Source organism: Malus domestica, chromosome 06 (assembly GCF_042453785.1).
Source record: "Malus domestica chromosome 06, GDT2T_hap1".
Classification (NCBI taxonomy): Eukaryota; Viridiplantae; Streptophyta; class Magnoliopsida; order Rosales; family Rosaceae; genus Malus; species Malus domestica.
Window position 1 is genome coordinate 13,569,137 of NC_091666.1, and position 27,802 is coordinate 13,596,938.

The following is a 27,802-nucleotide window of genomic DNA, read 5'->3' on the forward strand; positions in this document are numbered from 1 at the left end:
TCAAAGCCAAATTCAATTTCATTCACATGCTCAAATATTCAATGCTATAAAAACCAAAGAAGTTTCAAAGTAAATACATCAAGTACAGCAAGCAAATTCTCATGCAAAATAAAGCTTGGAAGCTAACACAATTTGAACTATTCCTGATAACATGGACTTGAGGGCTGGACATCTAATGCCTTACAATCATTGCCAATTTAAAATTCTCATGCATAACCAAGGACTTGTCTGAACTCGGTGCAAGGAAAAAGTCGACAGCCACCTGCAAAGGAAAATCGTTAATCATGCAAACTGAAGGAAAGTACAAAAGAAGAAAATTACAAATGGAAAGGATCTGATGATGTCAAAAGTCATAGGTCTATGCTGGAAGGTCTTCATTAAAGCAGCCCAACACATATACACATGTATGTGCATAAGAAAAAGTAAAAGAAAAGAAGCAATCACAAACTCTCATGCAACGCTGTCTGTGGAAAAGACAAATACCACCGTAGGACTACTGCCTAAGTATACAGCAGCAACTTGCAGCAGATCGGAGTAAACACCAACACCCTCATTTCCTGCCGCAACCGAGGGGTGTACAAAACCTACCTGGGAACACCAACATGACACACGTCATCAACAGACATGTCATCTACTTTTCCACCAGCGGCCTCAGCCTTGGAAAGGGCCTGGATTGTCATTCCCAACAAAAGCCTCACCACCCCCCCCCCCCCGGCGGGGGAAAAGGCCTGGACTGCTAGTTCCACCAGCAGCCTAACCCTCGGAAATGGCCTGAAATTACCATTATCTCTTGCATCAAAATTAGTACTCCCATTGCTACTTTCCACTGACCACCAAGCCTACAATCCAACATTCTATTCCAAATCCACACTCACCTCATTGCCATAAAACATTTCCCTGAGCAGCTATGCCAAGGCATCATGGTTACCTTCATTGCCTTGGTGATTACATTAAAAACTATCATCTAACTAAAGCTCCTCATACTTTGCCTTTCCAACCGCTGTATATGTATCCGAGTTGCTTGCCATCACCATCATCTATCCAATTCTCATAAAGGAAATTCCATTGCACATCCCAAAATGTTTCAGGCATTGACAAGCACATAACAACTCATTTTCTAGCCGCTGAAATATTAATTTACAGTACTAGCTTCAGTATAATCCCCTGCATGGAACTAATATTTCATCGTGTATCCAACAAGAAGCCATAACCTTAACGTCAAGCCAGTGCACAAATTACAACATGCCAAGCAAAACAAAAAAAAAATATCTTCTTTTACATGTCATGCAAACCATTTGAGCTAGCCAAAGCCAAGAAAAATAAATTAGGAAATCTCAAGCGAAAACTTAAAGCATGCTAAATCAACTTTCAAGCCATGCCTATGGAACATGCTAAGCAAGTTGCTTAATGGTTCAAGCATAATATATGCATCATGCCAAGCCAAAGATAAAATTACAAAGTGTCAAGCAAGCTCCTTAATGGTTCAAGCAATCCTCATGCAACATGCTAAGCTAAGAATGAGACATGATGAATTACAACATGTCATGAAAACCGATCAACCCAAACAAATCAACCCAACCAAGTAGATCGTTTCTACACCTCATGGCATCTATTCAAGTAAATTGCCAAGAACACTCCCCATTTACCATGGCAACTCCCATAAAGAGTCAGTGAGCAACCTTTGGAAAAACTTCCCATATAGCCTAAACTTGAGGCGTCGCAAAATCCTATAGTTGTCACCATATTTCACAAGCTACGTAACCCATGCTTCCGTTTCCAAAAGATATCACTTTTAGCGGAAACCACATTCAAAATTCTAAGCTTTTCTAAACACACTTTTGTTCCCACTCAATGTATATCTTAGTCCATGTTTCATTTTCTGTGCCTATGTCTTCCTCCATTGCTCGAGTTTAGTCTCTGTAACCCGACCTTCGTCTATTGAAAAATCTAAAATGCACAAACTCTCATCTCAACTTTCTAACAATACATGCCATGCAACCCATTCAAGCCAAGCAAATAAAGGCTTCCAAACGAATCAAGCCAAGCATATCAAAGTAAAATCAAGCCAAGTAAGGAAAGCTTCTAAAGCAATCGAGCCAATCAATGCCAAGCAAGTCAAGAAAAATCCACCCATATAACAAAATCTCTTACATGCGGCATGCATGGTGAGACAAACGGGCAGTTTTAATCAAAGTAAAAACAACATGAAATTGCCAACTTGCCAAGCAAAGCCCAACAAGCAATTCCACGCCAAGAAAAAGTGGGGTAAGCCTAGGCCTGGCAAACGGGTCGTGTCAGTCGTGTTCGTGTCGTTTTCGTGTAACACCTGTTATCTTAACGGGTCGTGTCGTGTCACACCCGTTATCTTAACGGGTCCTTAACGGGTCGTGTCACTTTACCCAACGGGTAAAGTGACCCAACCCGTTATGACCCGTTATGACCCGTTAAGAAAAATATATTTTTTTTTCTTAAATTTGCACATACCACACATTGCCACATAAATATTACTTCAAAACATTAAAACACATTTGTCGTTTAAGTACTGCATCTACACTCGAAAATAAGAGCCTAATAAAAAAATAATACATACACTACTAATCTATTACAAATTTTTAATGTGCAAGGATATGCAAAATGAAACAGTTTTTGTTTTCAAGGTTGTGAAATCTTTCTCAAAAGTTTAAACCTCAATTTACAAAATCCTCGATTTACATCGATCATCATGAAATTGCATTGGAACTTTGGCTTGATCTATTTCCTTCAAGAGTTATGTTGATGATGTTTTCAGTAAGGTTTTCCACGTCATAACTATCTTCTGCATAAACTAAGCATAGAAAAACCAAACATTAAAAATCATTCAAATTATGAGAAGTTTACCAAAATAATTATGAAAAAAAATAAAACAATAGTACTATACCATACTTTTATTAAGTATAAACATAAGATTTTGTGGTATCCACTAGTGTAAATATTTTAAACTGAAGATCGAATTCAATCATTGTATTCATATAAGGTCAAGGAGTGTAGTTGTAAAAAATCATCAAAATCGGAGTTAAATTAACCGTTAAATCGTGATTTTTCGTTTATAACCGTCGAAAAGTTTTGTCCCGTTACGTGCTCTCTGAATGTTTGTTTTTTGCAATTTTTGGTGTATGCGATCTCGAAATATATACAAACATATTTGACGGTTGGATCATTAAAACTAGTTTCGTAGAATGAGTATCCCATCAAAACAATATATTCACTAATACTTAAGAGTTTATTCATACTTTTATTAAGTATAACATAAGATTTTGTGGTTTCCACTAGTGTAAATATTTTAAATTGCAGATCGAATTCAATCATTGTATTCATATAGGGTCAAGGAGTGTAGTTGTAAAACATCATCAAAATCGGAGTTAAAATGACCGTTAAATCATGATTTTTCGTTTATAACCGTCGAAAAGTTTTGTCCCGTTACTTGATCTCTGAATGTTTGTTTTTTGCAATTTTTGGCATATGCAATCTCGAAGTATATATAAACATGTTTGACGGTTGGATCATTGAAACTAGTTTCGTAGAATGAGTATCTCATCAAAACAATAGATTCACTAATACTTAATAGTTTATTCATACTTTTATTAAGTATAATATAAGATTTTGTGGTATCCACTAGTGTAAATATTTTAAATTGAAGATCGAATTCAATCATTGTATTCATATAGGGTCAAGGAGTGTGGTTGTAAAAAAACATCAAAATCGGAGTTAAAATGACCGTTAAATCGTGATTTTTCGTTTATAACCGTCGAAAAGTTTTGTCCCGTTACTTGATCTCTGAATGTTTGGTTTTTGTAATTTTTGACGTATGCGATCTTGAAGTATATACAAACATGTTTGACGGTTGGATCTTTGAAACTAGTTTCGTAGAATGAGTATCCCATCAAAACAATAGATTCACTAATACTTAATAGTTTATTCATACTTTTATTAAGTATAATATAAGATTTTGTGGTTTCCACTAGTGTAAATATTTTAAATTGAAGATCGAATTCAATCATTGTATTCATATAAGGTCAAGGAGTGTAGCTGCAAAAAATCATCAAAATCAGAGTTAAAATGACCGTTAAATCGTGGTTTTTCTTTTTATAACCGTCGAAAAGTTTTGTCCCGTTAATTGATCTCTGAATGTTTGTTTTTTGTACTTTTTGACGTATGCGATCTCAAAGTATATACAAACATGTTTGACGGTTGGATCTTTGAAACTAGTTTCGTAGAATGAGTATCCCATCAAAACAATAGATTCACTAATACTTAAGAGTTTATTCATACTTTTATTAAGTATAACATAAGATTTTGTGGTATCCACTAGTGTAAATATTTTAAATTGAAGATCGAATTGAATCATTGTATTCATATAAGGTCAAGGAGTGTAGTTGTAAAAAATCATCAAAATCGGAGTTAAAATGACCGTTAAATCATGATTTTTCGTTTATAACCGTCGAAATGTTTTGTCCCGTTACTTGATCTCTGAATGTTTGTTTTTTGCAATTTTTGGCGTATGCAATCTCGAAGTATATATAAACATGTTTGACGGTTGGATCATTGAAACTAGTTTCGTAGAATGAGTATCCCATCAAAACAATAGATTCACTAATACTTAATAGTTTATTCATACTTTTATTAAGTATAATATAAGATTTTGTGGTATCCACTAGTGTAAATATTTTGAAGATCAAATTCAATCATTGTATTCATATAAGGTCAAGGAGTGTAGCTGCAAAAAATCATCAAAATCAGAGTTAAAATGACCGTTAAATCGTGATTTTTCTTTTTATAACCGTCGAAAAGTTTTGTCCCGTTAATTAATCTCTGAATTTTTGTTTTTTGTAATTTTTTACGTATGCGATCTCGAAATATATACAAACATGTTTGACGGTTGGATCTTTGAAACTAGTTTCGTAGAATGAGTATCCCATCAAAACAATAGATTCACTAATACTTAATAGTTTATTCATACTTTTATTAAGTATAACATAAGATTTTGTGGTTTCCACTAGTGTAAATATTTTAAATTGAAGATCGAATTCAATCATTGTATTCATATAAGGTCAAGGAGTGTAGCTGCAAAAAATCATCAAAATCAGAGTTAAAATGACCGTTAAATCGTGGTTTTTCTTTTTATAACCGTCGAAAAGTTTTGTCCCGTTAATTGATCTCTGAATGTTTGTTTTTTGTAATTTTTGACGTGTGCGATCTCAAAGTATATACAAACATGTTTGACGGTTGGATCTTTGAAACTAGTTTCGTAGAATGAGTATCCCATCAAAACAATAGATTCACTAATACTTAAGAGTTTATTCATACTTTTATTAAGTATAACATAAGATTAGTGTAAATATTTTAAATTAAAGATCGAATTCAATCATTGTATTCATATAGGGTCAAGGAGTGTGGTTGTAAAAAATCATCAAAATCGGAGTTAAAATGACCGTTAAATCGTGATTTTTCGTTTATAACCGTCGAAAAGTTTTGTCCCGTTACTTGATCTCTGAATGTTTTTTTTTTGTAATTTTTGGCGTATGCGATCTCGAAGTATATACAAACATGTTTGACGGTTGGATCGTTGAAATTAGTTTCGTATAATTCGTATCCCATGAAGTTCAATAGTGTGTGTGTGTATATATATATTTATTTATTAAGTAGATTTAAATCTATTTATTTTGTATGTATAATTATTATAGTTTTTAGGGGTATAAAATTTAATATATATATATATATATATATATAATTATTATAGTTAATATTTTGGGTATAATTATTATAGTATATATAATTATTATAATTATTATAGTTAATTTAATATATATATATATATATAATTATTATAGTTTTTAGGGGTATTAAATTGTTAAATTAATATATATATAATTATTATAGTATTTTTTAGGGTTATAAATTATTAAATTAATATTTTGCTTATCGTGTATCGTGTTACCCACGTGTATACCCGAACAAACCCGTTATCTTAACAGGTGCTTATCGGGTTACCCGATAACGACCCGTTTCGTTATCGTGTCGACCCGAACACCTGTTAATTTCGTGTCGTGTCGTGTCGGGTTATCGGGTCGTGTCAGGAATTGCCAGGCCTAGGTAAGCCTGCTAATGCTAAGGGAAAAAAGGAAATAATCTATGATCGCAACAAAGCCCAAGTTGCTATTTAAACGACAAAGAGTGTGCATAACTCGCTGCCAGAAGGTTAAAAGTCATTCCTGCGGGCCGCTGTCGCTGCTAGACCTCAATCGCGTGACCTATGTCTACCCCAAGAGATGAGAAATCTTTAGACCTTATCTTCCACTGATTTCATTTTACTACCATGTGTTTACATAATAAATCACATGTCTATCTTTAATGCATAAATTGCTCGTTATCCACATAAAGCAGGCTTATAAAATAATGTGTGATCAGGTTTATATATGCCATGCCATCAATTCATATTAGTTCCAATTTAGAGTGTATTAATTTCTTTTGCCAAGAAAGCGCATAAGCCTGCATAAATTGGTTCTCTACGCATACTTATCATGTCTAAGTATCATTGAATAGTTAAGACTTAAGACTTGTATTACTCACTCTATAGATGATCACACATATTTTTATTTCATGGTTTCACTCGGTGCTTACCATGCGCACTTAGTACGTAATGTAGTGCACTCTTATGAACTGGTCAGTACATGAGTAACTTACATGCTTAACAAGGCTAAACAAGTTAAAACAAACATGTAGTGCCAGCAACAAGATCATGCTAATCATGCGAAGTAAGAATGCATACCAAGCTATTAACTATGTGACTGAAATGCTTTCGAAATACCAAAAAGAAAATGGTTTTTCCTACACCAAATGGTTCGAGCAAGAGATTGAGTACTTCAAGCCATGCAAACATGCTGATTCAAGAATTCCTAGCATAGTCGATATTTCAACATACCTAGCAAGTCTCAAGCATTGTCAGCCCCAAGCAATTCAAGAAATTCAAGCATTACAGATGACTCAAGAAACCTCAATCAAAGTCAATAGCACCCACACCCTTTACCTTTTAGGTTTGAGTTAGCTACCAAACACATGTCGATTGTTTACTATAACCATAGCTTCTCCGCCTAGATTTAGTTGTTTTTTTGCCCAACTGTTACCACTACATTTTTGCATGCTAAGCGCCCTCATGCCTTCATATCCGAAAAAATACCTTTTTTCACTAGAAACTTTATGCAAACACCTTTTCCACCAGCAAGTTTATAGGAACACCATTTCCACCAGCAACTTTATGGGAACACCATTTCCACAAGCAAATCTATGCAAACACCATTTCCATCACATTCAAAATCATAATTATGCTTTATCTAGGACAGTTTGAGCAAATTTTTACAATATCGACGCAAGCTTCCTCCATCACCAAAACCATTGTTGAGACCCAAACTTCTTCTGTGGCCAAACCTAAAGAACTATAACCCAATCTTGACATGCCAAAGATTTTATGATGACCAAGCACATGATGAATGAAATTGTTATAACGTGAAAGTTCAACTGACTTATGCTAGAGTGTCATGCCTACAAGATAATACCAAGGTTAATAGACGATACCAAGCTATGAGCTATGCAAGTCAAAATATATGCCTAAACCATTTGAATAACATTCACGTGATTAAAAAATTATTTCCAAGAGAGATAAGTTTTTATATTTTGGCGAACATCCAAGAGAGATAAGTTTTACATGTATCAGACACTCAGTTTTGGTGCAAGAAGCTTCCTTGCATCCATGCACTTATCCCATGCTTATTATTCCCCTTTCTTACCATGCCAATAAGCACTTGAATAACCATTTAGTGGGAACATGAAGCAATGCCATGTGGATGTCCATGTCAAGAACAAGCTAAAAAGTACATGAAGAACTAATCATGCCAAGTTAACTACAATCAAGTGACCATGCCGAGCTAGACATTATACCTTGACAAACCTTACTCGAAAAGCACTGTCAAACAATCAAGCTAGGCCTAGAGATCCGCAATTGTAGAGCATGCATGGGAACAACAAAAGACAACAACGACATACTAAATTATGAAGAAAGACACTTCTACTGCAAGAAGCACAAGCCTAATTTCACTAGAGAAATTTGTGCCCATACCTTCAAGCCTTGGTACTCGCCTAAACATGACAAGCATCAAGACCCTAAAATCCCTAGTAAGCATGCAAGCATATGAAAAGTCAAAAGAAAATTCTGCAAAAATTCTTCTTCAATGAAGCAATAGGCGAAAAATTCCAAAGATAAGACATAGCCATCTCTCATGGAAATCAAAGGAGAAGTAGGAAAGAATAAGGATTTGTCATTAGGAAAGAAGAACATTAAACTACTAGCCTTCAACCAACAAGAACACCTAAAGTCCTTTTCAGGAAAATGAACAACGCATGGGTAACTATGAAAAAGATCATCATGCTGTCGTGAGTTTGCACACGCGAGAAGCGAAAGAGTCCCATCAGGTAGAATGTGTTTTGAAGTTTTGGCCCAGGATTTGATTTTTTTGGCCCAATCCAATTCTTTCACAACCTAAACAATCAAGGAGGCTAATGTTGGGGGCCCAACAATCTCACCTACAAGCCCAATCTTTATAGAAGCGTCACAAGCTGATCTTAAATCCATGCATACAATGCAAAACGAAGAGATTTATGATCATGCCACACTAATAAAATAATAGTTTAATGGACACCAATCTTATGCAAATCATGCATATTTATAGTGCCAAGCTATATTGTGGTATTAATATATTAATATTATAACTCGACTCACGCCAAGCATGTAACACGCTTAAATGAGCCTAAGCCACATAACAGGGCTTGCTGAGTGGTTCATAGAATTAGAATTGTGGAAGACTTTAGGTTGCTTGGGAGCACCAAAAGTCCAAGCTCATGATTTTGGATTCATGTGGGAAGGTTTGAGAGGGAACAAATCAAGTTTCCCCCTTCTCTTGCAAACCAACTAGGAACTTAGAAAACAACCAATACCCAAAGTCGACCTAGCCAAATTAGAACCAAATCACAAGTTTACCTAAAGCCGCACACAACATTAATAGAGAAAGAAGGAACCTTTCCTTTCCCATCTTACACAGAAAACAAGGAGAGAAAGTCGAGGGGAATGTTACCAAAGATGAAGTCGTATTGAGCGACTTGGTGCAGGAAAGGAGAAACTCTGGGCAGTATGCTCAAATAAGCTTCATGGGGCTCCTAGCCTCTACAATGTTATACCAAAAGGGAAACCTGTAGCTGCATCCATGGAAAGAGGAAAGGAAGACTTAGCAAATTTGGAGAATGAGAAAAAACCAAGGGATTCTCCTAGCTAGAGCTTGGAAGGATCCATGCTTCTATAAATAAAAGGCATCAGTACACTACAAAAGGAGAGACAATCACGCAGGGGGAAGGAGAACGACAAGGGCAATAACGCACCAAGCAGAGCAAGCTTCCTCTAAGTGCAAGAAACCCCAATTCTTCAAGGATAAGCTTTCCTTTCATTCTGAACCTTCCAATAAGCTTCCTTACCTCCTAAAAAAAACTACAAAACTATAAGAAATCCTAGATTAGCCACTTCAAAATCATACAACCAAGAACAACTTCTCTCTCTCTCTCATGCTAAACAAGTGGGATTTTGGCTTCGACACCATACATCATTCGAGCAAGTCATAATTTATTATGATTATTCATTAATTCCCAGTGTTTGTTAGTTTAACAAATACTCCTCAAAGCCACCGAAATCAAAAGGGAAACATTCGACTACCGAGGGAAGAACTTCACCAGCAAAGGAAACATTCGACTAGCGTGGGAAGCATTCACACTCATCGGAAAAGCTTCCATGGCTACGGGAAGAGCTTTCACAGCTGCAGGAAGAGCTTCCACAACCATGGGAAGAACTTGAACTACCACGGGAAGAAACTCATCATCGTTGGAAGCACTCAACATAACACCAGACGAAGCACCCAAGAGCTACTGGAAGAACAACAAGGCATTCCCTAGGACTTGCTTTTTCTTCGGGATACTTTAGGCTTAAGTCCTCGCTAGCTCATACATGAGGTAGGTGAAGGTTTTGGCTTGCCTCTTAATAACACAAACGCATCATAGCCCTTCAGCACAAAAATCACTCAACATTTTTAAAGAAAGTTGAGCACTAATATGCTTTGTTACTATGAAATTTTTTATCAAACTAATTTGATCATATTAAAAATATTCTTAAAAGCACATATAATGTCTCTTAACTTTTCGAAATGGAACAACACTCAACATCCTCCCATCTTAAATTCTCCTTTCACAAGGCAATCGAAATCTTGTTCACGCAATCTTCACAAGAGGGTGTTTGACAAAATTTAACATACATGATATGTGTTTGATTTATTTTTTTCTATATGGTTTTGTAGTACCAAGATATTTTATAGAAACTATAAAGCACAATAACAAGTTTTTCAGGATAAGGACGTGGCAGATTTTATATATATGATAGTGAAAACATTTGTGAAACTATAAGTATATCTTGTTTGATACTTCTTTGACATTGTCTTTGAAATTAGAGGACAATATAGCCGTTGCATTTCCCTCCACACATTCCCCACTCACCTTATCTCTTCATTAGTTGTTTCTCTTTGCTTTCCCTCCAAACAATCCACCAGAAAAAAAAAATGAATCCAAAATCAGATACCAAAAAACATCTGGTCTTCATTTACTACTCAGCTCACTCAGTAACCAGAGAATTAGTGGCCTTGCTCAGTTCCAATGGCCATCAAATTAGGCTTCAATTTAACATCTCCAACCCCTTTTAATCCCTCTATTCAGAGACCCTTTGTGTCTGTTTCTTCTCCCTCCTCCACTAGGGTTGAGTCTTTTCAGATCAGTGGCAGACAGCTATGCCTCCGCCGCCGCCTTTTCGTACTTCCGGCCAAGGCTACTGCTGACCAACAAGGTTAGGATCATATGTCCATCTAAGCTTTGAGTTTGATTTTTTGGTGGTAGCTGCTTTAATTGTAGTTCTGATTAATAGTAAATGAAAATGATCTAGCATGTAAAGCAATATTCTAAACTACGGGAACGGAATGCAAAGGGTGATAACATTTATTAATCTCGTTTTTTATTGGTATGAGGGATCTTTTTTTTGTCAAATGATAGGTTTGTTAGATTAGATGTTAGATTAGAGAGCCGACGGAGTTCGAACATACGTCGTGGTGCAAAGGCAACACTTTTCTTCACCACTATGGTAGAGGGCCACTTGCGTATGAGGGATCCAATTGCATAATTTCATATCATGTGAGTCTTGTCTCTACGAAAATTTTAATCAGCAATGCAGTCAATTCTAGTAAAAGTAGTCAGGAATTCTTAAGGATATCGAGCTGGAACAACCTGTTCTTCTTGAATACCTTGATTCAACGCCAAAGAATTTCATGTTGCTACTAGGGGTGGGTTCGGTTTCATTTGGTTCGATTTTTTGCTAAAATCGAAACCAAACTGAAATTTCTATTCGGTTCAATTTTCTTTCAGTTTTCTTTGGTTCACTTTTTTTTTCAGTTTGATTTTATTCGGTTCGGTTCCTGTTTTTTTTTATTTATAAAACCTGTTTTTTTTAATATGAATTTTTAGGAAAAAAAAATTAAAAAAAAAAACTTGCATTGGTGGATTAATAATAAAAAAATAAAAAAAGTAGGAAGGTAACAGTACATATACAAGATCATATATTTAGAAAATAGGCTTGTATTAGTAGACTAATAATCTAATAATTAATCTCAATAAACTGACCGTGCAACTACAAGTACAAGTCTTAAACCATTCATGGCTTTTTTCCAAATGAAGTTATCAACTACAAGTCTCTGGCCTGCAACAGAAGTTTCACATAAAAAACAAAAACAATGACAAAGTCAGACAAAAAAAACAAATGAATGTTCATAATAAAAAAGAAAATTAAAAAATAAAAAAAGAAACAAATGAAGGTGTTGTGTTTTTAAGGTTCAAATAATGTCGTGAGTAATTAAGTGTAAAGGGAGTCGGTTCGGTTTCCGAACCTCCAAAACCGCAACCAAACCAATAAAGTTTGGCTCGGTTTAGTTTTTCTTCGGTTTTGGTTTGATGGTCAATTTGATTTTTTTCGGTTTTCAGTTTTTTGAACCCACCCCTAACCACTACCATATAGTATTCATTTTTACTTGGTGATAAATAAATTTTTTTTTTTTAAAATTTATACTCTTTGCATGGTTTGTTTTTGGAATATTTGCTGAGTCAATTCCAATGTCCTTTTTTCAGGCAAGGTCGAAAACGATGACGTTGTTGACAGTAAAATTCTGCCGTATTGTAGCATAGACAAGAAAGCGAAAAAGTCTTTGGGTGAACTTGAACAAGATTTTCTTCAAGCTTTACAAGTAATTTTACACTACATTTTAATGTTTTACAGTACTATAGTGTTTTGCTATTGAACACACTATGATTCTATGGATGAGGCGATACAAGAAAGTACTAGGTCTGGATCTCAACCAAGGTTCCGACTTAGTTCTTCGACCGCTTTCACAACTTATCCCGGCATGAAGTGTCATGGCAATTTGGTTACCTTCTTCAAGAAGTCAGCTAGAGTTCTATTAATTTGGATGCAACGTGTTAATGGATGTTTGCATTTGAGATACTAACTGGTTTCTTCTTCTTTTTTGCTCGTAAAGTCATTCTACTATGACGGAAAAGCTATTATGTCAAATGAGGAATTTGATAACCTCAAGGAAGAACTCATGTGGGAAGGCAGCAGCGTTGTCATGCTAAGTATGTACCGTTTCATTTGTTCAAAGAATGGGACTTGGCACCTCAATGTCTTGGGATTTCATAATGGTAATATTTCTAAGATTTATTTTCGGTTTCTGTTGTTTAATTTTACCATGCAGGTTCGGATGAACAGAAGTTTCTGGAAGCCTCAATGGCCTATGTGTCTGGCAAACCAATTTTGACAGATCAAGAGTACGATGAGCTGAAGCTGAGACTAAAGGTTAGTTTGTGCTGGTTTCATGTTTAGGCATGTAAAATATGATTAATGGTATACTTTCTTCTTGTCATCGGTCTATCGTTTCCATTTGCTTCAGTTGGTGAACATGATTTTTTTCTTTTCCAGACAGAAGGGAGTGATATTGTAGTCGAGGGTCCAAGATGCAGTCTTCGTACTAGAAAGGTGCATAATGCTGAGTTTTACTCTTTCTCTATATATCCATCATATGAATTACCGTGTGTACCTTTAATTTCGTGGTTTTATAAGTACTGCATTGGTTTAAATGGTTCCTATGCATTATGTGCCGCAAAATGCGAATGTAATTACTACATATCACAAGGATTATCTCTTAAGAGAAAACATTTCTTCTGTTTTTCGTATTCGTGTGTTTGGTTATACATGTATGGATGAAAATCCATTACTTCAATACTGGATCTAAAGATTCTAAACAGGTAATTTCACTTGCTTGTCCCCCAAACCTCTCTGCACTTCTGCAGATTGATTTACCATGTAAAAAGTTGTTTAAAGTTGTTATTTACTATTTGTTTTCAGTAAATTCTCATGTGTATTTGGATATTTTAGCCGTCCTTTTTTCAACCTCTAATATAACCTTTTGGTGAGATTCCTTGCTAAAACTGAGTTGTGCTTGTATTGATTAACTTTCTCCCAACAGGTTTACAGTGACCTGTCTGTTGACTATTTGAAGATGCTCCTGCTAAATGTCCCTGCAACTGTTGTCGCGCTTGCAGCGTAAGTCAACTGCTTATATCATCAATCATACGCTTGAAACTCACAAGCTGATGACATGCAATAGATTCTAGGTGCTGTTATTGCCTGCTTGCTCCTTACACGTAACCGAAATGTACATCATTAAATCTGATGGCTCCAAAACCAACTGCTTGTTAGAATAAGAAGAAAATGTAGTACAACAATGGAGGATATGCTGCAATAACAAGAGTGAGAGAGAGAGAATGAGAGCAGAGAATATGACTCTGCAATTCTTCACGCACTGTTTGATTGCTCACTCTCTAAGTGAGAGAGGAACATCTCTCTACACTTAACAGTTACACTTCCAAACTTTTGGCAGTATTCAAAATTACATCCAAGTAATCCTAGCCATCCATCTTACACCCTATGAGATGAAGACACATGTACACTTACTTACTTAAGAACTATGAGACTTAGATAAGAAAGCATACAACCAATTTAGCTAATCATCCTAGCAATATAAGCTAGAAATACAACTACCACATCAGATCACAATTTACATACTAACACTGCTTAACCACTTCTCTTGTCACTGAAGTTCTCGTCAAGTTTTCGTAGATGATATTGAATCTACTAATTAACTAACTTTTTTGTTTCACCATCTGCTAGGTTCTTCTTTTTGGATGATCTGACCGGTTTCGAAATCACATATCTTTTGGAGGTATATTGGTTTAACCACATGAACTTTTGGTTTCTGTACGTATCCATTTTATGCTCTTTCAAAAAAAACCTTTGGTAAATTCTTGGATTGCAGCTGCCGGAGCCATTCAGCTTCATTTTCACATGGTTTGCTGCTGTGCCTGTCATAGTTTATTTAGCTCAGGCACTCACAAAACTAATTATCAAGGATGTTTTGATCCTAAAGGTAGGTGTCTTGTCAAATGCTACCTTAATTTCTGGATACCATATTGCTTTTAACATTTCACATTTATTTTTCTAGGGCCCTTGTCCAAACTGTGGTACTGAGAACTTGTCATTCTTTGGGACCATACTTTCAATTTCAAATGGTGGTTCTACTAACAACATCAAATGCTCAAAGTGAGTATAAAACTAATCACTGATTCTAGACAAAGTGTTGCAGTCAGTCACGCACACGTGAATGATTTCTGACCGTGTTTAGATACTTGTCGACTCCACAACGGAGCTCACATGCACCAATAGTCAGAAATCATCCATGCATGTGCGAGGGCAACTGACGGTAGCAATTTTTTTTATTTTTATATCGACTTTCTTTGTTTTCCACTTGTGTGGTTTCATCTTTTGGACTTTACTTGGCTCCTTCATATAAGGAGTCATTCCTCCTTCATTGATAATGTGGCATCATTTCATTACAAAATCATAAGAATCCAAACCGTTCATTCTCTTTATCATTATACAAGGACTCATTTAATTTAGAAACTAGTTAGTTATTAGTATGAGTAAAAAAAGTTGACGATTCACCGTGAAGATGTTATTTGTTACCGTTGATTTGTTCAACACATATGAATAAGTAAATTATTTCCAAATTGATTGAATTTTTTTAGAGAGAATCTTTAGACGGTGATAAAGACAATGAAATGGTTTGATTATAATGTTTGCCCGGTGAAATGAAGTTGATTATAATGTTTGTACGGTGAAATGATGTAACGTCGTTGTTGAAAGAGGAATGGCAGGAGTGAAGCATTATACTTCTCTTGATTTGGATTCTGTGCTTCTTTGGACATGATTTACAAAAGTTTTGCTTCCATTTAATTTTAACTGTGATGAGTAACATTTTACTGCAGCTGCGGAACTCCATTGGTATATGATTCAAAGTCGCGCCTGATCACGTTGCCGGAAGGAAGCAATGCTTGACTATAATTTGTGCCAAGTGTTTTCTTGTGCTGAAGAAGAAGAAGAATATGTACTTTTTTCTTTTTTTTTTGTATCGTGAGGTCTCTCTGGAACATCTCAACAGTTGATTGTGAATATGAATACAAGGAAAGAGGAAGATGATATCATATGATCAGACGGTTCAGTTTTACTCTTGTGCCTTACATAAGCCTGTAGGTCGGAAACACAGTTGCCGGTGCGCGAAAATTAGAAAAATAACTCAAATTCTAACGGCCTTCAGAAAAATGAGAATCGAATCAAACCCTAATCGCGACAAAACATGTGACGCGCTCCTTCCCACTCGATCCATCCGAAATGCCGCCTCCGAAGAAACATCAGTGCTAATGCTACAGCCATCTTCTCTATAGGATAGCCACGTCCAAATAATCTCCTATCTACATCAAATGATAAGATGTGAGAACACCCCCTTTCTGGGTCAAACCCAATAGACTTTGACATAAAATTTCAGTTTACCTGAAAGTTAAGATCATTCAGTGACTTGCTTTCATCCACTTGTCTCCCGTTTCCATGAGAATTCGTCATCCCAACCTTAAAAACCCAGGAAATACACAACAACAACAACAAAAACCCAGGAAATACACGATTTAAAAAAAATAAAAATAAAAAGAGAGGGGCAAAAGTAGTTCTCAATTGTATGTGCATCAGTACTTCTCGATTGTATATGTACCTAAGCTTAATTGTTTTGTTTCCCACCTAGGTAAATGCTGGAAAACGCGTATATATCATACTGCATACGCACCCGTAGACTACCTCCAAATGTAATGGAAGATAAATTTCAAAATAAAAAGAAAAACAAGGGGACAACAAAACCAACTGGAAAGAATTTCTCGGGATCTGATCAGTATGAAAAATAGTAAGGAATTTTCTAAAACAGCAAGTTTTAAACTAATAATTGCATACAACAGTTGAAATACAATTTCACATGTTGGTAAAGGCACAATTTTCTTTTACCGCAAAGAGGTGAAAACACACAAAGGAATATCGCTTTTCCCGTTGAGAGGATTTATCATTTTGAGTTGAAGCACAAAAGAGGACTCATTTATCCGTAGAGTGGATCATAAAGAAATTGGTTCTTGGGTAATCTATCTCATCTTGATACGTGGATTTGAAGATCTACAATTGAAGATAGCAAGTACCTGTTTCACCACAACGCGACCGTGCTTGTCAGGGTATACAAACGCAAAAGACAGTCTAGCATTTCTTCTACTAGCCTCTGGAGCAATCTCTTTGACCTGAAAAAAACCTAGAATTATCCCACAGTAAGTAATATAATGTTATCCAACCAAATATAGGAAAGATGATAGGATGGCATGACATTATGAAATACAGATAACATACAAGATCAGTTAGCTCACGAAGTTTTGCATCTTTCCATGTATAAATTTGAACCTCATCTTTTGGTTCATTGCCTCTCACCGCAAATTCTACCTCACTGTGATGAGCCCCAATCTGCCAAAGAAAATACAACAACAACAACAACAACAACAACAACAACAAAGCCTTTTCCCACTAAGTGGGGTCGGCTATATGAATCCTAGAACGCCATTGCGCTCGGTTTTGTGTCATGTCCTCCGTTAGATCCAAGTAATCAAGTCTTTTCTTAGGGTCTCTTCCAAAGTTTTCCTAGGTCTTCCTCTACCCCTTCGGCCCTGAACTTCTGTCCCGTAGTCACATTTTCGAACCGGAGCGTCAGTAGGCCTTCTTTGCACATGTCCAAACCACCGGAACCGATTTTCTCTCATATTTCCTTCAATTTTGGCTATTCCTACTTTACCTTGGATATCCTCATTCCCAATCTTATCCTTTCTCGTGTGCCCATACATCCCACGAAGCATCCTCATCTCCGCTACACCCATTTTGTGTACATGTTGATGCTTCACCGCCCAACATTCTGTGCCATACAACATCGTTGGCCTTATTGCCGTCCTATAAAATTTTCCCTTGAGCTTCAGTGGCCTACGACGATCACACAACACGCCGGATACACTCTTACACTTCATCCATCCAGCTTGGATTCTATGGTTGAGATCTCCATCTAATTCTCCGTTCTCTTGCAAGATAGATCCTAGGTAGCGAAAACGGTCACTTTTTGTGATCTTCGCTAGATTGCTCCGGTCATTAGTGTGGATAAGTATATAAATGGATAGAGATAGGAAAGCAAACACAAGATGTACGTGATTCACCCAGATTGGCTACGTCCACGGAATAGAGGAGTTCTCATTAATTGTGAAGGGTTTACACAAGTACATAGGTTCAAGCTCTCCTTTAGGGAGTACAAGTGAATGATTTAGTACAAATGACATTAGGAAATATTGTGGGAGAATGATCTCGTAACCACGAAACTTCTAAGTCCCGGAGTGTGGTATCGGCTTGACTTTCCTTATCTGTCTCTTTCCTTATCTGTCTCATAGGTAGATGTGGAATCTTCTCTGGAAGTACTCTTCCTCCATCCAGGGGTGGTATCTGTAACTGGTGGAGATGCACAAGGTAATGTATCAATGTCACTTGAAGCTTACTTGTAGTTTCAGGCTTGGTCAAGCGCGATACAAACCATGTAGTAGGAGTCCCCCAAGTCGCCGAGCTAGGGGATCTGCTGAAAGAGGTAACAGACAAGGTAAGCAATCAGAGCTCCGGCTGATTGTTCACATTCTCCCTATCTTGCAGGCAGCATGAAGGATAAAGAGAAGAAAAATGAGAAGAGATGATATGGGATACTTTTGCTTTTGAAGAAGTAACTTTCCACAGGCTTATTCTTGAACTGGGCTGGAGGGTTTTCTGGTTTCCTCCAAAGTATAAGGCCGACTGAAGAATTTGAGGGTCAAAACAAGTCCATCAAATCTAGAGTACGTTCGACCCTGCTGATATGGGATACTTTTGCTTTTGACAGAGTAGTGGATATATCGGCACGTGTGCTGTTACGCTTGTCTCCACATGCTTCCTTGTATCCTTCTCACTTGCCCTATCCTCAGGCAGATGCGGTATCTTCCTTGGAAGCATAAGATGTTGAAGATGAGTACTCGAGAGCAATGCCAGGGTAAGGGGTTCCAGGCAGTCAGTTCCTGGCTGGAAGCTTGATTCCAAGTGCTGACTGATTGCTCTCTTTCTCCTTGTCTTGCAGGTAAGAACAAGGCCAAAGGAAAAGACAGGGAAAAAGCATGATATGGGATACTCTTGCTTTTAACCCTGGTGATATGAGATATTCTTGCTCTAGTATAGCTTGTTTACAGAGGTATTATCGGGGGGAAAGAAAGCTGAATATTTTGAAAGGCTTCGTTGGGAGTGCCCTCTCAGATAAGAGGAAGGGTTGAGCATTTTTGCAGGTCTGCCTGTCCGTTGGGGATGGAGGTCGCCATATATAGGAGTCTCCCTAACATCAAGTAATAATGCTATTCCTTTACCCTGCTTGGTCATAGCACGGTAGTGGGAGCTGCCAGCTTCACAAGTTTTAACTCTGTCAGAGCACTTTGAAAAAGTGGTCTGTGGTATCTGGAAAGCTGATGTTGCGTGTGAAGATTACAGACAAGCTTTATCCAAGGAGATCCGGCTCTTGAAGTTGGGAAAGTGGTGCCTCTTCGGTTTTCGAACAAGCAATCCTGTCGGGGATCTGGCTCTCGAGATTCGGAGAACGATGCCTCTTCGATTTTTGAGAAAGCAATCATGCTGGGGGTCTGGCTCTCGAGATTCGGAGAGCGGTGTCTTCGATTTTTGAGAAAGCAATCATGCTGGGGGTCTGGCTCTCGAGATTCGGAGAGCGGTGTCTTCGATTTTTGAGAAAGTAATCATGTTGGGAGTTGGGAGTGTTTTCTCGAATATGAGTAAAGGTTGGGCATGTTTGCTAGTCTACCTTGCCACGAAGCATAGAGGTTGACACACAGGGACTTTCCAATTATCCAGCAGTGGTACTGTTCCTTTACCCTCTCTTCGATTTTTGAGAAAGTAATCATGTTAGGAGTCTGGCTCTCGAGATTCGGAGGGCGGTGCCTCTTCGATTTTGGAGCAAGCAATCTTGTTGGGGGTGTTTTCTCGAATGTGAGTAAAGGTTGGGCATGTTTGCTAGTCTACCTTGCCACGAAGCACAGAGGATGACACACAGGGACTTTCAAATTATCCAGCAGTGGTACTGTTCCTTTACCCTCTATTCGATTTTTGAGAAAGTAATCATGTTGGAAATCTGGCTCTCGAGATTCGGAGGGCGATGCCTCTTCGATTTTGGGGCAAGCAATCTTGTTGGGAGTGTTTTCTCGAATGTGAGTAAAGGTTGGGCATGTTTGCTAGTCTATCTTGCCATGAAGCACAGAGGTTGACACACCGGGACTTTCCAATTATCCAGCAGTGGTACTGTTCCTTTACCATTGTGGGTAATAATATGGTAGCTAGGCCGTCAAAATTTATGTGTCTAAACTTTGTTAGTGTTGTTTCTTTGCTATTCTTTTACCCTTCTTGGTCAGAGCGATGTAGTGAGAGTTGCAAGCTTCACGTGTCTCGACTTTGTCAGAGAACTTTGGCAAAGTTATATGTGGTACCCATGAGCTACTGTTGCGTGTGGGAAGTGGGTGATTGAACAGTACGATTCATGTGCTTTCTACTTCGCCAGAAATCTTCGACAGAATGCCCATAATTTCCGCAAAGCTGAGTGTGCGTGTGACAGGTGCTGACAAGGCTGGAAAAGTAGTCTCAACTTTGTCAGAGAACTTTGGCAAAGTTATATGTGGTACCCATGAGCTACTGTTGCGTGTGGGAAGTGGGTGATTGAACAGTACGATTCATGTGCTTTCTACTTCGCCAGAAATCTTCGACAGAATGCCCATAATTTCCGCAAAGCTGAGTGTGCGTGTGACAGGTGCTGACAAGGCTGGAAAAGTAGGTGCCTCTTCGATTTCTGAGATCGACCCTCGTGGTCTCTGAGCAGCCCAGCTTTTGAGAAAGCAAACCTCTTCGATTTCTGAGATCGGCCCTCGTGGTCTCTGAGCAGCCCAGCTTTTGAGAAAGCAAACCTCTTCGATTTCTGAGATCGGCCCTCGTGGTCTCTGAGCAGCCCAGCTTTTGAGAAAGCAAACCTCTTCGATTTCTGAGATCGGCCTTCGTGGTCTTTGAGCAGCCCAGCTTTTGAGAAAGCAAACGCCTCTTCGATTTCTGAGATCGACCCTCGTGGTCTCTGAGCAGCCCAGCTTTTGAGAAAGCAAACGCCTCTTCGATTTCTGAAGCTTCGTCGAGTGCAGATTTTTATAGAGGCTAACATTAAGTTCCAAAGCACACTTGAATATCCACCTGTAGAAGCTCCATTCTTGCACTTCTAAGAACTTGATTTGTCCGACCTCTTCTCTCTTCTACACCTTTGAAAATGTCTGGCCCCTCCGACCGTCGTTTTGACTTGAACCTTGTTGAAGAGGCAGCCCCGCCTTCTCCAGACAACATATGGCGCCCATCCTTCGTCTCCCCTACTGGTCCTCTTACCGTTGGGGATTCCGTGATGAAGAATGATATGACCGCTGCGGTAGTGGCCAGGAACCTTCTCACTCCCAAAGATAACAGACTACTTTCCAAACGGTCTGATGAGTTGGCTGTTAAGGATTCTCTGGCTCTTAGTGTTCAGTGTGCAGGTTCTGTGTCTAATATGGCACAACGCCTATTTGCTCGAACCCGCCAAGTTGAATCATTGGCGGCTGAAGTGATGAGTCTCAAACAGGAGATTAGAGGGCTCAAGCATGAGAATAAACAGTTGCACCGGCTCGCACATGACTATGCTACAAACATGAAGAGGAAGCTTGACCAGATGAAGGAATCTGATGGTCAGGTTTTACTTGATCATCAGAGATTTGTGGGTTTGTTCCAAAGGCATTTATTGCCTTCGTCTTCTGGGGCTGTACCGCGTAATGAAGCTCCAAATGATCAACCTCTGATGCCTCCTCCTTCTAGGGTTCTGTCCAGTACTGAGGCTCCGAATGATCCCCCTCCGGTGCCTTCTCTTTCTGGGGCTCTACCGACTGCCGAGACTTCTCCTAAGCAACATTTGTGAAGGCTCCCTCTTGTTTGTTTATTTTGACTCAAGTATATGTACATATTTGTAATTTATCAAGATATCAATAAATAAGCTTTCCTTCATTTCAACGTATTGTGTTAAATCACCAAAGCCTTCTTCGCTAAGTTCTTTGAATTTTCTTTTGTTGAAGCTTGTATGTTGGAGCTTTGTGAGTGGAGCATGTAGGTTGAGGTAGTGTTCCCTTAATTTCCCGAACGAGGACAACTTCTCGGTTGGAGACTTGGAAAATCCAAGTCACTGAGTGGGATCGGCTATATGAATCTTAGAACGCCATTGTGTTCTGTCCTGTGTCATGTCCTCCGTTAGATCCAAGTACTCTAAGTCTTTTCTTAGGGTCTCTCTCAAAGTTTTCCTGGGTCTTCCTCTACCCCTTCGGCCCTGAACCTCTGTCCCATAGTCGCATCTTCTAATCGGAGCGTCAGTAGGCCTTCTTTGCACATGTCCAAACCACCGTAACCGATTTTCTCTCATCTTTCCTTCAATTTCGGCTACTCCTGCTTTACCCCGGATATCCTCATTCCTAATCTTATCCTTTCTCGTGTGCCCACACATCCAACGAAGCATCCTCATCTCCGCTACACCCATTTTGTGTACGTGTTGATGCTTCACCGCCCAACATTCTGTGCCATACAGCATCGCCGGCCTTATTGCCGTCCTATAAAATTTTCCCTTGAGCTTCAGTGGCATACGGCGGTCACACAACACGCCGGATGCACTCTTCCACTTCATCCATCCAGCTTGTATTCTATGGTTGAGATCTCCATCTAATTCTCCGTTCTTTTGCAAGATAGATCCTAGGTAACGAAAACGGTCGCTCTTTGGTATTTCTTGATCTCCGATCCTCACCCCTAACTCGTTTTGGCCTCCATTTGCACTGAACTTGCACTCCATATATTCTGTCTTTGATCGGCTTAGGCGAAGACCTTTAGATTCCAACACTTCTCTCCAAAGGTTAAGCTTTGCATTTACCCCTTCTTGAGTTTCATCTATCAACACTATATCGTCTGCGAAAAGCATACACCAAGGAATATCATCTTGAATATGTCCTGTTAACTCATCCATTACCAACGCAAAGAGGTAAGGACTTAAGGATGAGCCTTGATGTAATCCTACAGTTATGGGAAAGCTTTCGGTTTGTCCTTCATGAGTTCTTACGGCAGTCTTTGCTCCTTCATACATATCCTGTATAGCTTGGATATATGCTACTCGTACTCCTTTCTTCTCTAAAATCCTCCAAAGAATGTCTCTTGGGACCCTATCATACGCTTTTTCCAAATCTATAAAGACCATGTGTAAATCCTTTTTCCCATCTCTATATCTTTCCATCAATCTTCGTAAGAGATAGATTGCCTCCATGGTTGAGCGCCCTGGCATGAACCCGAATTGGTTGTCCGAAACCCGTGTCTCTTGCCTCAATCTATGCTCAATGACTCTCTCCCAGAGCTTCATTGTATGACTCATTAGCTTAATACCCCTATAGTTCATGCAATTTTGTACATCGCCCTTATTCTTGTAGATAGGCACCAAAGTGCTCGTTCGCCACTCATTTGGCATCTTCTTCGTTTTCAAAATCCTATTGAAAAGGTCAGTGAGCCATGTTATACCCGTCTCTCCCAAAACTTTCCACACTTCGATTGGTATATCGTCTGGGCCTATTGCTTTTCTATGCTTCATCTTCTTCAAAGCTACAACCACTTCTTCCTTCCGGATTCTACGATAAAAAGAGTAGTTTCTACACTCTTCTGAGTTACTCAACTCCCCTAAAGAAGCACTCCTTTCATGTCCTTCATTGAAAAGATTATGAAAATAACCTTTCCATCTGTCTTTAACCGCGTTCTCTGTAGCAAGAACCTTTCCATCCTCATCCTTGATGCACCTCACTTGGTTTAGGTCTCTTGTCTTCTTTTCCCTTGCTCTAGCTAGTTTATAGATATCCAACTCTCCTTCTTTGGTATCTAGTCGTTTATACATATCGTCATAAGCCGCTAACTTAGCTTCTCTCACAGCTTTCTTCGCCTCTTGCTTCGCTTTTCTATACCTTTCACCATTTTCATTGGTCCTATCCTTGTATAAGGCTTTACAACATTCCTTCTTAGCCTTCACCTTTGTTTGTACCTCCTCATTCCACCACCACGATTCCTTTTGGTGTGGGGCAAAGCCCTTGGACTCTCCTAATACCTCTTTTGCTACTTTTCGGATACAACTAGCCATGGAATCCCACATTTGGTTAGCTTCCCCCTCTCTATCCCACACACACTGGGTGGTTATTTTCTCTTTGAAAATGACTTGTTTTTCTTCTTTTAGATTCCACCATCTAGTCCTTGGGCACTTCCAAGTCTTGTTCTTTTTTCTCACTCTTTTGATATGTACATCCATCACCAACAAGCGATGTTGATTAGCCACGCTCTCTCCTGGTATAACTTTGCAATCCTTACAAGTTATACGATCCCTTTTCCTCATTAGAAGAAAATCTATTTGTGTTTTTGACGACCCACTCTTGTAGGTGATCACATGTTCTTCCCGCTTCTTAAAGAAGGTGTTGGCTAAGAAGAGATCATATGCCATTGCAAAATCCAAGATAGCTTCCCCATCCTCGTTTCTCTCCCCAAAACCATGGCCACCATGAAAACCTCCATAGTTGCCTGTCTCCCTGCCCACGTGTCCATTTAAATCTCCTCCTATAAATAACTTCTCCGTCTGAGCAATTCCTTGCACCAAGTCTCCAAGGTCTTCCCAAAATTTCTCCTTCGAACTCGTATCCAACCCTACTTGAGGTGCGTACGCACTAATCACATTGATAAGTTCTTGTCCTATTACAATCTTAATTGCCATGATTCTATCTCCTACCCTCTTGACATCTACAACATCTTGTGTCAAGGTCTTGTCCACAATGATGCCAACACCGTTTCTCGTTCTATTTGTGCCCGAATACCATAGTTTAAACCCTGAGTTTTCTAGATCCTTTGCCTTACGCCCAACCCACTTAGTTTCTTGTAGGCACATAATATTTATCCTTCTCCTCACCATAACTTCTACTACTTCCATAGATTTTCCCGTCAAGGTTCCTATATTCCACGTTCCTAAACGCATTTTGCTCTCTTGAACTCTACCCTTCTGTCCTAGCTTCTTCACCATTCCCCTAGACATCAAAGTACTTCTTTTGTGTGTCCCGTGTAAAGTTGATAGGAGCATATGCTCCCAAACAACTTTGAGTGGAGTCGTTCGAAAAGAAGTTTCTATAGCCCCCTTGCTCATTTAACACTGCATCCGGGTGCCGATGGAGATACAGCGACCCTTGCTCACTTATCACTGTGCTCGGGCCACACAGCGCGCCACTTACGGGTGACGCCCTAGCTTTAGCGCGATTTCGTTCTGGATTCATTTTCATAGGATTCGACGTGATCATGGAGTGCCGGCTGTCGACTACCTGACGCCCTCCCCCTCCTCCTTTATCCGGGCTTGGGACCGGCAATGTAAGATAAACTTACACGGCGGAGTTCTGCCAAAGAAAATAGTTAAAAGTAAATGTAAAAGGCTGAAACGGAACGTCAGCACGCAACCAATATATCCTTATATTAACATCACGATCCCAAACTTCCAATACCGCCAATTTCTCCTACCTTCTCAATAGTAACACGCGTTCCAAATTATACAAACGTTTCCCCATAATCCGAAACAAAGTCTTAACGGTTAGTAACCCAATGCACTTTGTTTCCCTACTTAACACTGTCTCAGAATCATCACCAAAATCTTCTATTCAACCGATTTCAGAGTCTAATTAGAGCAATAATCTTCAAGGCCAAGACAGGCTGAGAAACGATATAATCATAACAACCTAAATATTCCATCCCCCTTCACTCTGTCAACTGGGCAAAAATTATACCACCCCAAAAGCTTCCTAAGTCTATCCTCTGCAACAAAATCAGCAAAACCCGCTTCGAATCGAATACCTCTGAAGGAAATAAGATATGGGTTTTTAAAAAATCTGAATTTCCAACTAAAATCATTAACTCCAATTACTTAGAGGCCAAATTTCACAAGCATAAAAGATTACCAAAATTACTAAACAATTAATACCAAAACTGCAAAAAAATAAGCTGTAGAAAACAAAAAACTGGAGTTGCACATACCTTAGTGAAAACCCGAAGCAGCAGAGGGCAAGTCTGCATTGCATACAAAAACAAACAAAGCTTTTCATAAATATATCATATCATATAAACCAGCAAGAAAAAATTAATAATAAATTAAAAAATTGAAAAATATAGAAACCATAAAGAAGTAACTAGCAGAGCTGAAAGTTAAAGAGAATGCCTTTTTGCTGTCGATGGGTTCGGAGTGGGGGCGGCGGACCCCTGGAATGAGGCGGGGGAGGAGGAGGGAGTTGTCTTCAGGGTGGACCTTGGGTCTAGGGCCCCGGCCCGCCCATCTTTTCGTCTCTGTTTCTCTTCTCCATTGTTGAAGTCCTAGCTTGAGAACGATTTCGGGTTTTTAGGTCGGGTTGTGGAGTGTTGATGTTATGGAAATTTAGGATAGAGAAATTTTTCAATGTAACCTGTGTACAGGTGGTATATCATATGATTTTATACAAATTGTGATATATGTGTATTAAAAAGTTAATAATTTAAAAAATAAAATTTTTCACCACTTATATAAAAACACATAGTGTACCCTTCATATTCCAATCACAATGAAAATTTTCTTTTTAGGATGAACTCCCAATTTAATTATCATATGAATGAAAATTAGGTTTCTAAATTATTTTTTTTTTCAGAAAAATCAATCTTTGAATTATAAAAAGAAAATTTTATTTAAACAAATGTAACCTTTTACTACATCCCATTTAAATTTTAAATGTTAATTGTCTATTTTACACTATTGTGTAATTAATATTAAGTACGAAATGAAATTAATAATAAAATTCAAATATATCAATAAACTCAAGCACTATAATTAAACCCTAGCATCACCCTTTGTTTATCATATGTTCATTCCGACTAAAACCCTAATAGCTCGACTAACACTTGCCCCATTCGCCAAACTCATCAATTGCCATGTGTACATGAGATTGCAGAAATATAGAAGGGTTGGTAAGCCGATACCACTTGAGGCTCTTCATCCACATTGGAGAAATTTGGATTTTATCAATTTGCCAAATAGTAGTAAACAACCAGTTCCTCTGGAAAAATCATGAGTAAAGAGACACTTCTGCAAGTCTCATAATTGGAAAAATTCCAAGGAGAAATACCAATGTTCTTAGATTATAAACTTACTTGCTCGTTGATAACTAGAAGGGGATTAATTGTTTGATTTATTGCTTATGTGCATCAACAACAAAAAAAAAAAAAAAAGAGCAAATGTTTGGATTTGGTAGCAAAAAGAAAAAAAGAAACATGGAAATCCTAGTCATATACGACATATGCAACTATTGAGCTCACGATGGGAAGGGGTCAAAAGCCGCATCTTTGAAAAAAAAAGAGGGTAAATTACACTTTAACGCCTCTCATGTTTAAGGTCTATTACAACCTCATACAACATTTTCAAAAAATTTCACTTTCATACCTCACATACTATTTTATTTCAATATAATACATCCGTTACATTTTTCATCCTTTACTCCGTTAAGAGTTGACGTGCTGCCAAATTTGTGCCACGTGGCAAAAAAATTATTTTTTATACATTCAAAATATTATAATAATATACCCTTGTGAGGTTTCGTGAGTTTTACCTTTTTGTGTTATTCTTCCATTGATTTGAGACTCGCATGCTCATTGTGCCACTTAAGACCTGATGCACCGTTTAGTTGAGTATTTACACACTTAAAAGGGAGTGTTCCGGTCTTAATTAGTTTAGGAATATAATTGTGTAAATCCTAGTATGAGAATCTACATGTTTTTAGATAGTTTCCTGATTGTATTGTAATACCTAAAAGGTAAGGAATTTACCTTCCTTACTACTATAAATAAAGGCACAATGCAGTGAGAAATCACATCTCAGAATTCACTCAATTCCCTCTGTTTATACCATATTTAGGGCCTCATATTTAGATCTCGTACTAATACTCGGGGAACTTAAGTGATAAAGGAATGGGCAAATATGTAATAAGTGAGGAG

The 27,802-nt window shown here is 38.2% G+C and overlaps 2 protein-coding genes and 1 long non-coding RNA gene across 6 annotated transcripts; 1 reads left to right on the forward strand and 2 right to left on the reverse strand.

Annotated features, from left to right (window-relative positions):
- LOC139197014 (uncharacterized) lies at positions 1–10,240 on the reverse strand. Of its 3 annotated transcripts, none has more exons than XR_011581972.1 (4): positions 9,808–10,240; positions 9,463–9,558; positions 9,162–9,282; positions 1–262 (listed from the first exon to the last, which is right to left on the reverse strand). It is a non-coding gene; the product is annotated as an uncharacterized lncRNA (long non-coding RNA). The 3 variants fall into 3 exon arrangements; XR_011581973.1 differs by lacking the exon at positions 1–262 and adding an exon at positions 2,565–2,824 and having other exon boundaries at positions 9,463–9,568; positions 9,808–9,940; XR_011581971.1 differs by lacking the exon at positions 1–262 and adding an exon at positions 2,565–2,824 and having other exon boundaries at positions 9,808–9,939.
- LOC139197013 (PGR5-like protein 1A, chloroplastic) lies at positions 10,184–15,782 on the forward strand. 2 transcript variants are annotated; one of them, XM_070823463.1, is made up of 10 exons: positions 10,184–10,963; positions 12,292–12,407; positions 12,699–12,795; positions 12,915–13,015; positions 13,139–13,195; positions 13,686–13,762; positions 14,390–14,441; positions 14,535–14,645; positions 14,721–14,818; positions 15,544–15,782. In XM_070823463.1, the coding sequence occupies exons 1-10, from the start codon at positions 10,777–10,779 to the stop codon at positions 15,611–15,613; spliced, it is 966 nt and encodes a 321-aa protein (XP_070679564.1). In that variant the 5' UTR covers positions 10,184–10,776; the 3' UTR covers positions 15,614–15,782. The 2 variants fall into 2 exon arrangements, with proteins under 2 accessions (XP_070679564.1, XP_070679565.1); XM_070823464.1 differs by lacking the exon at positions 14,721–14,818 and having other exon boundaries at positions 10,529–10,963.
- Positions 15,734–26,180, reverse strand: LOC103410120 (histone deacetylase complex subunit SAP18-like; the record flags this gene model as incomplete). Its single annotated transcript, XM_070823154.1, has 6 exons — positions 15,734–16,026; positions 16,106–16,180; positions 16,789–16,884; positions 16,991–17,101; positions 25,823–25,855; positions 26,004–26,180. Coding segments are annotated over 6 exons (525 nt in total), but the record flags the coding sequence as incomplete, so codon positions are not given.
- Positions 26,181–27,802: the final 1,622 nt, after the last annotated feature.

Bases quoted from the DNA above. Each gene is read 5' to 3' on its own strand.
- LOC139197013 (XM_070823463.1), top strand. From the start codon at position 10,777: ATGGCCATCAAATTAGGCTTCAATTTAACATCTCCAACCCCTTTTAAT. The intron at 12,408-12,698 runs GTAATTTTACAC...TTGCTCGTAAAG, and splicing joins ATTTTCTTCAAGCTTTACAA to TCATTCTACTATGACGGAAA. The intron at 13,763-14,389 runs GTAAGTCAACTG...ACCATCTGCTAG, and splicing joins ACTGTTGTCGCGCTTGCAGC to GTTCTTCTTTTTGGATGATC.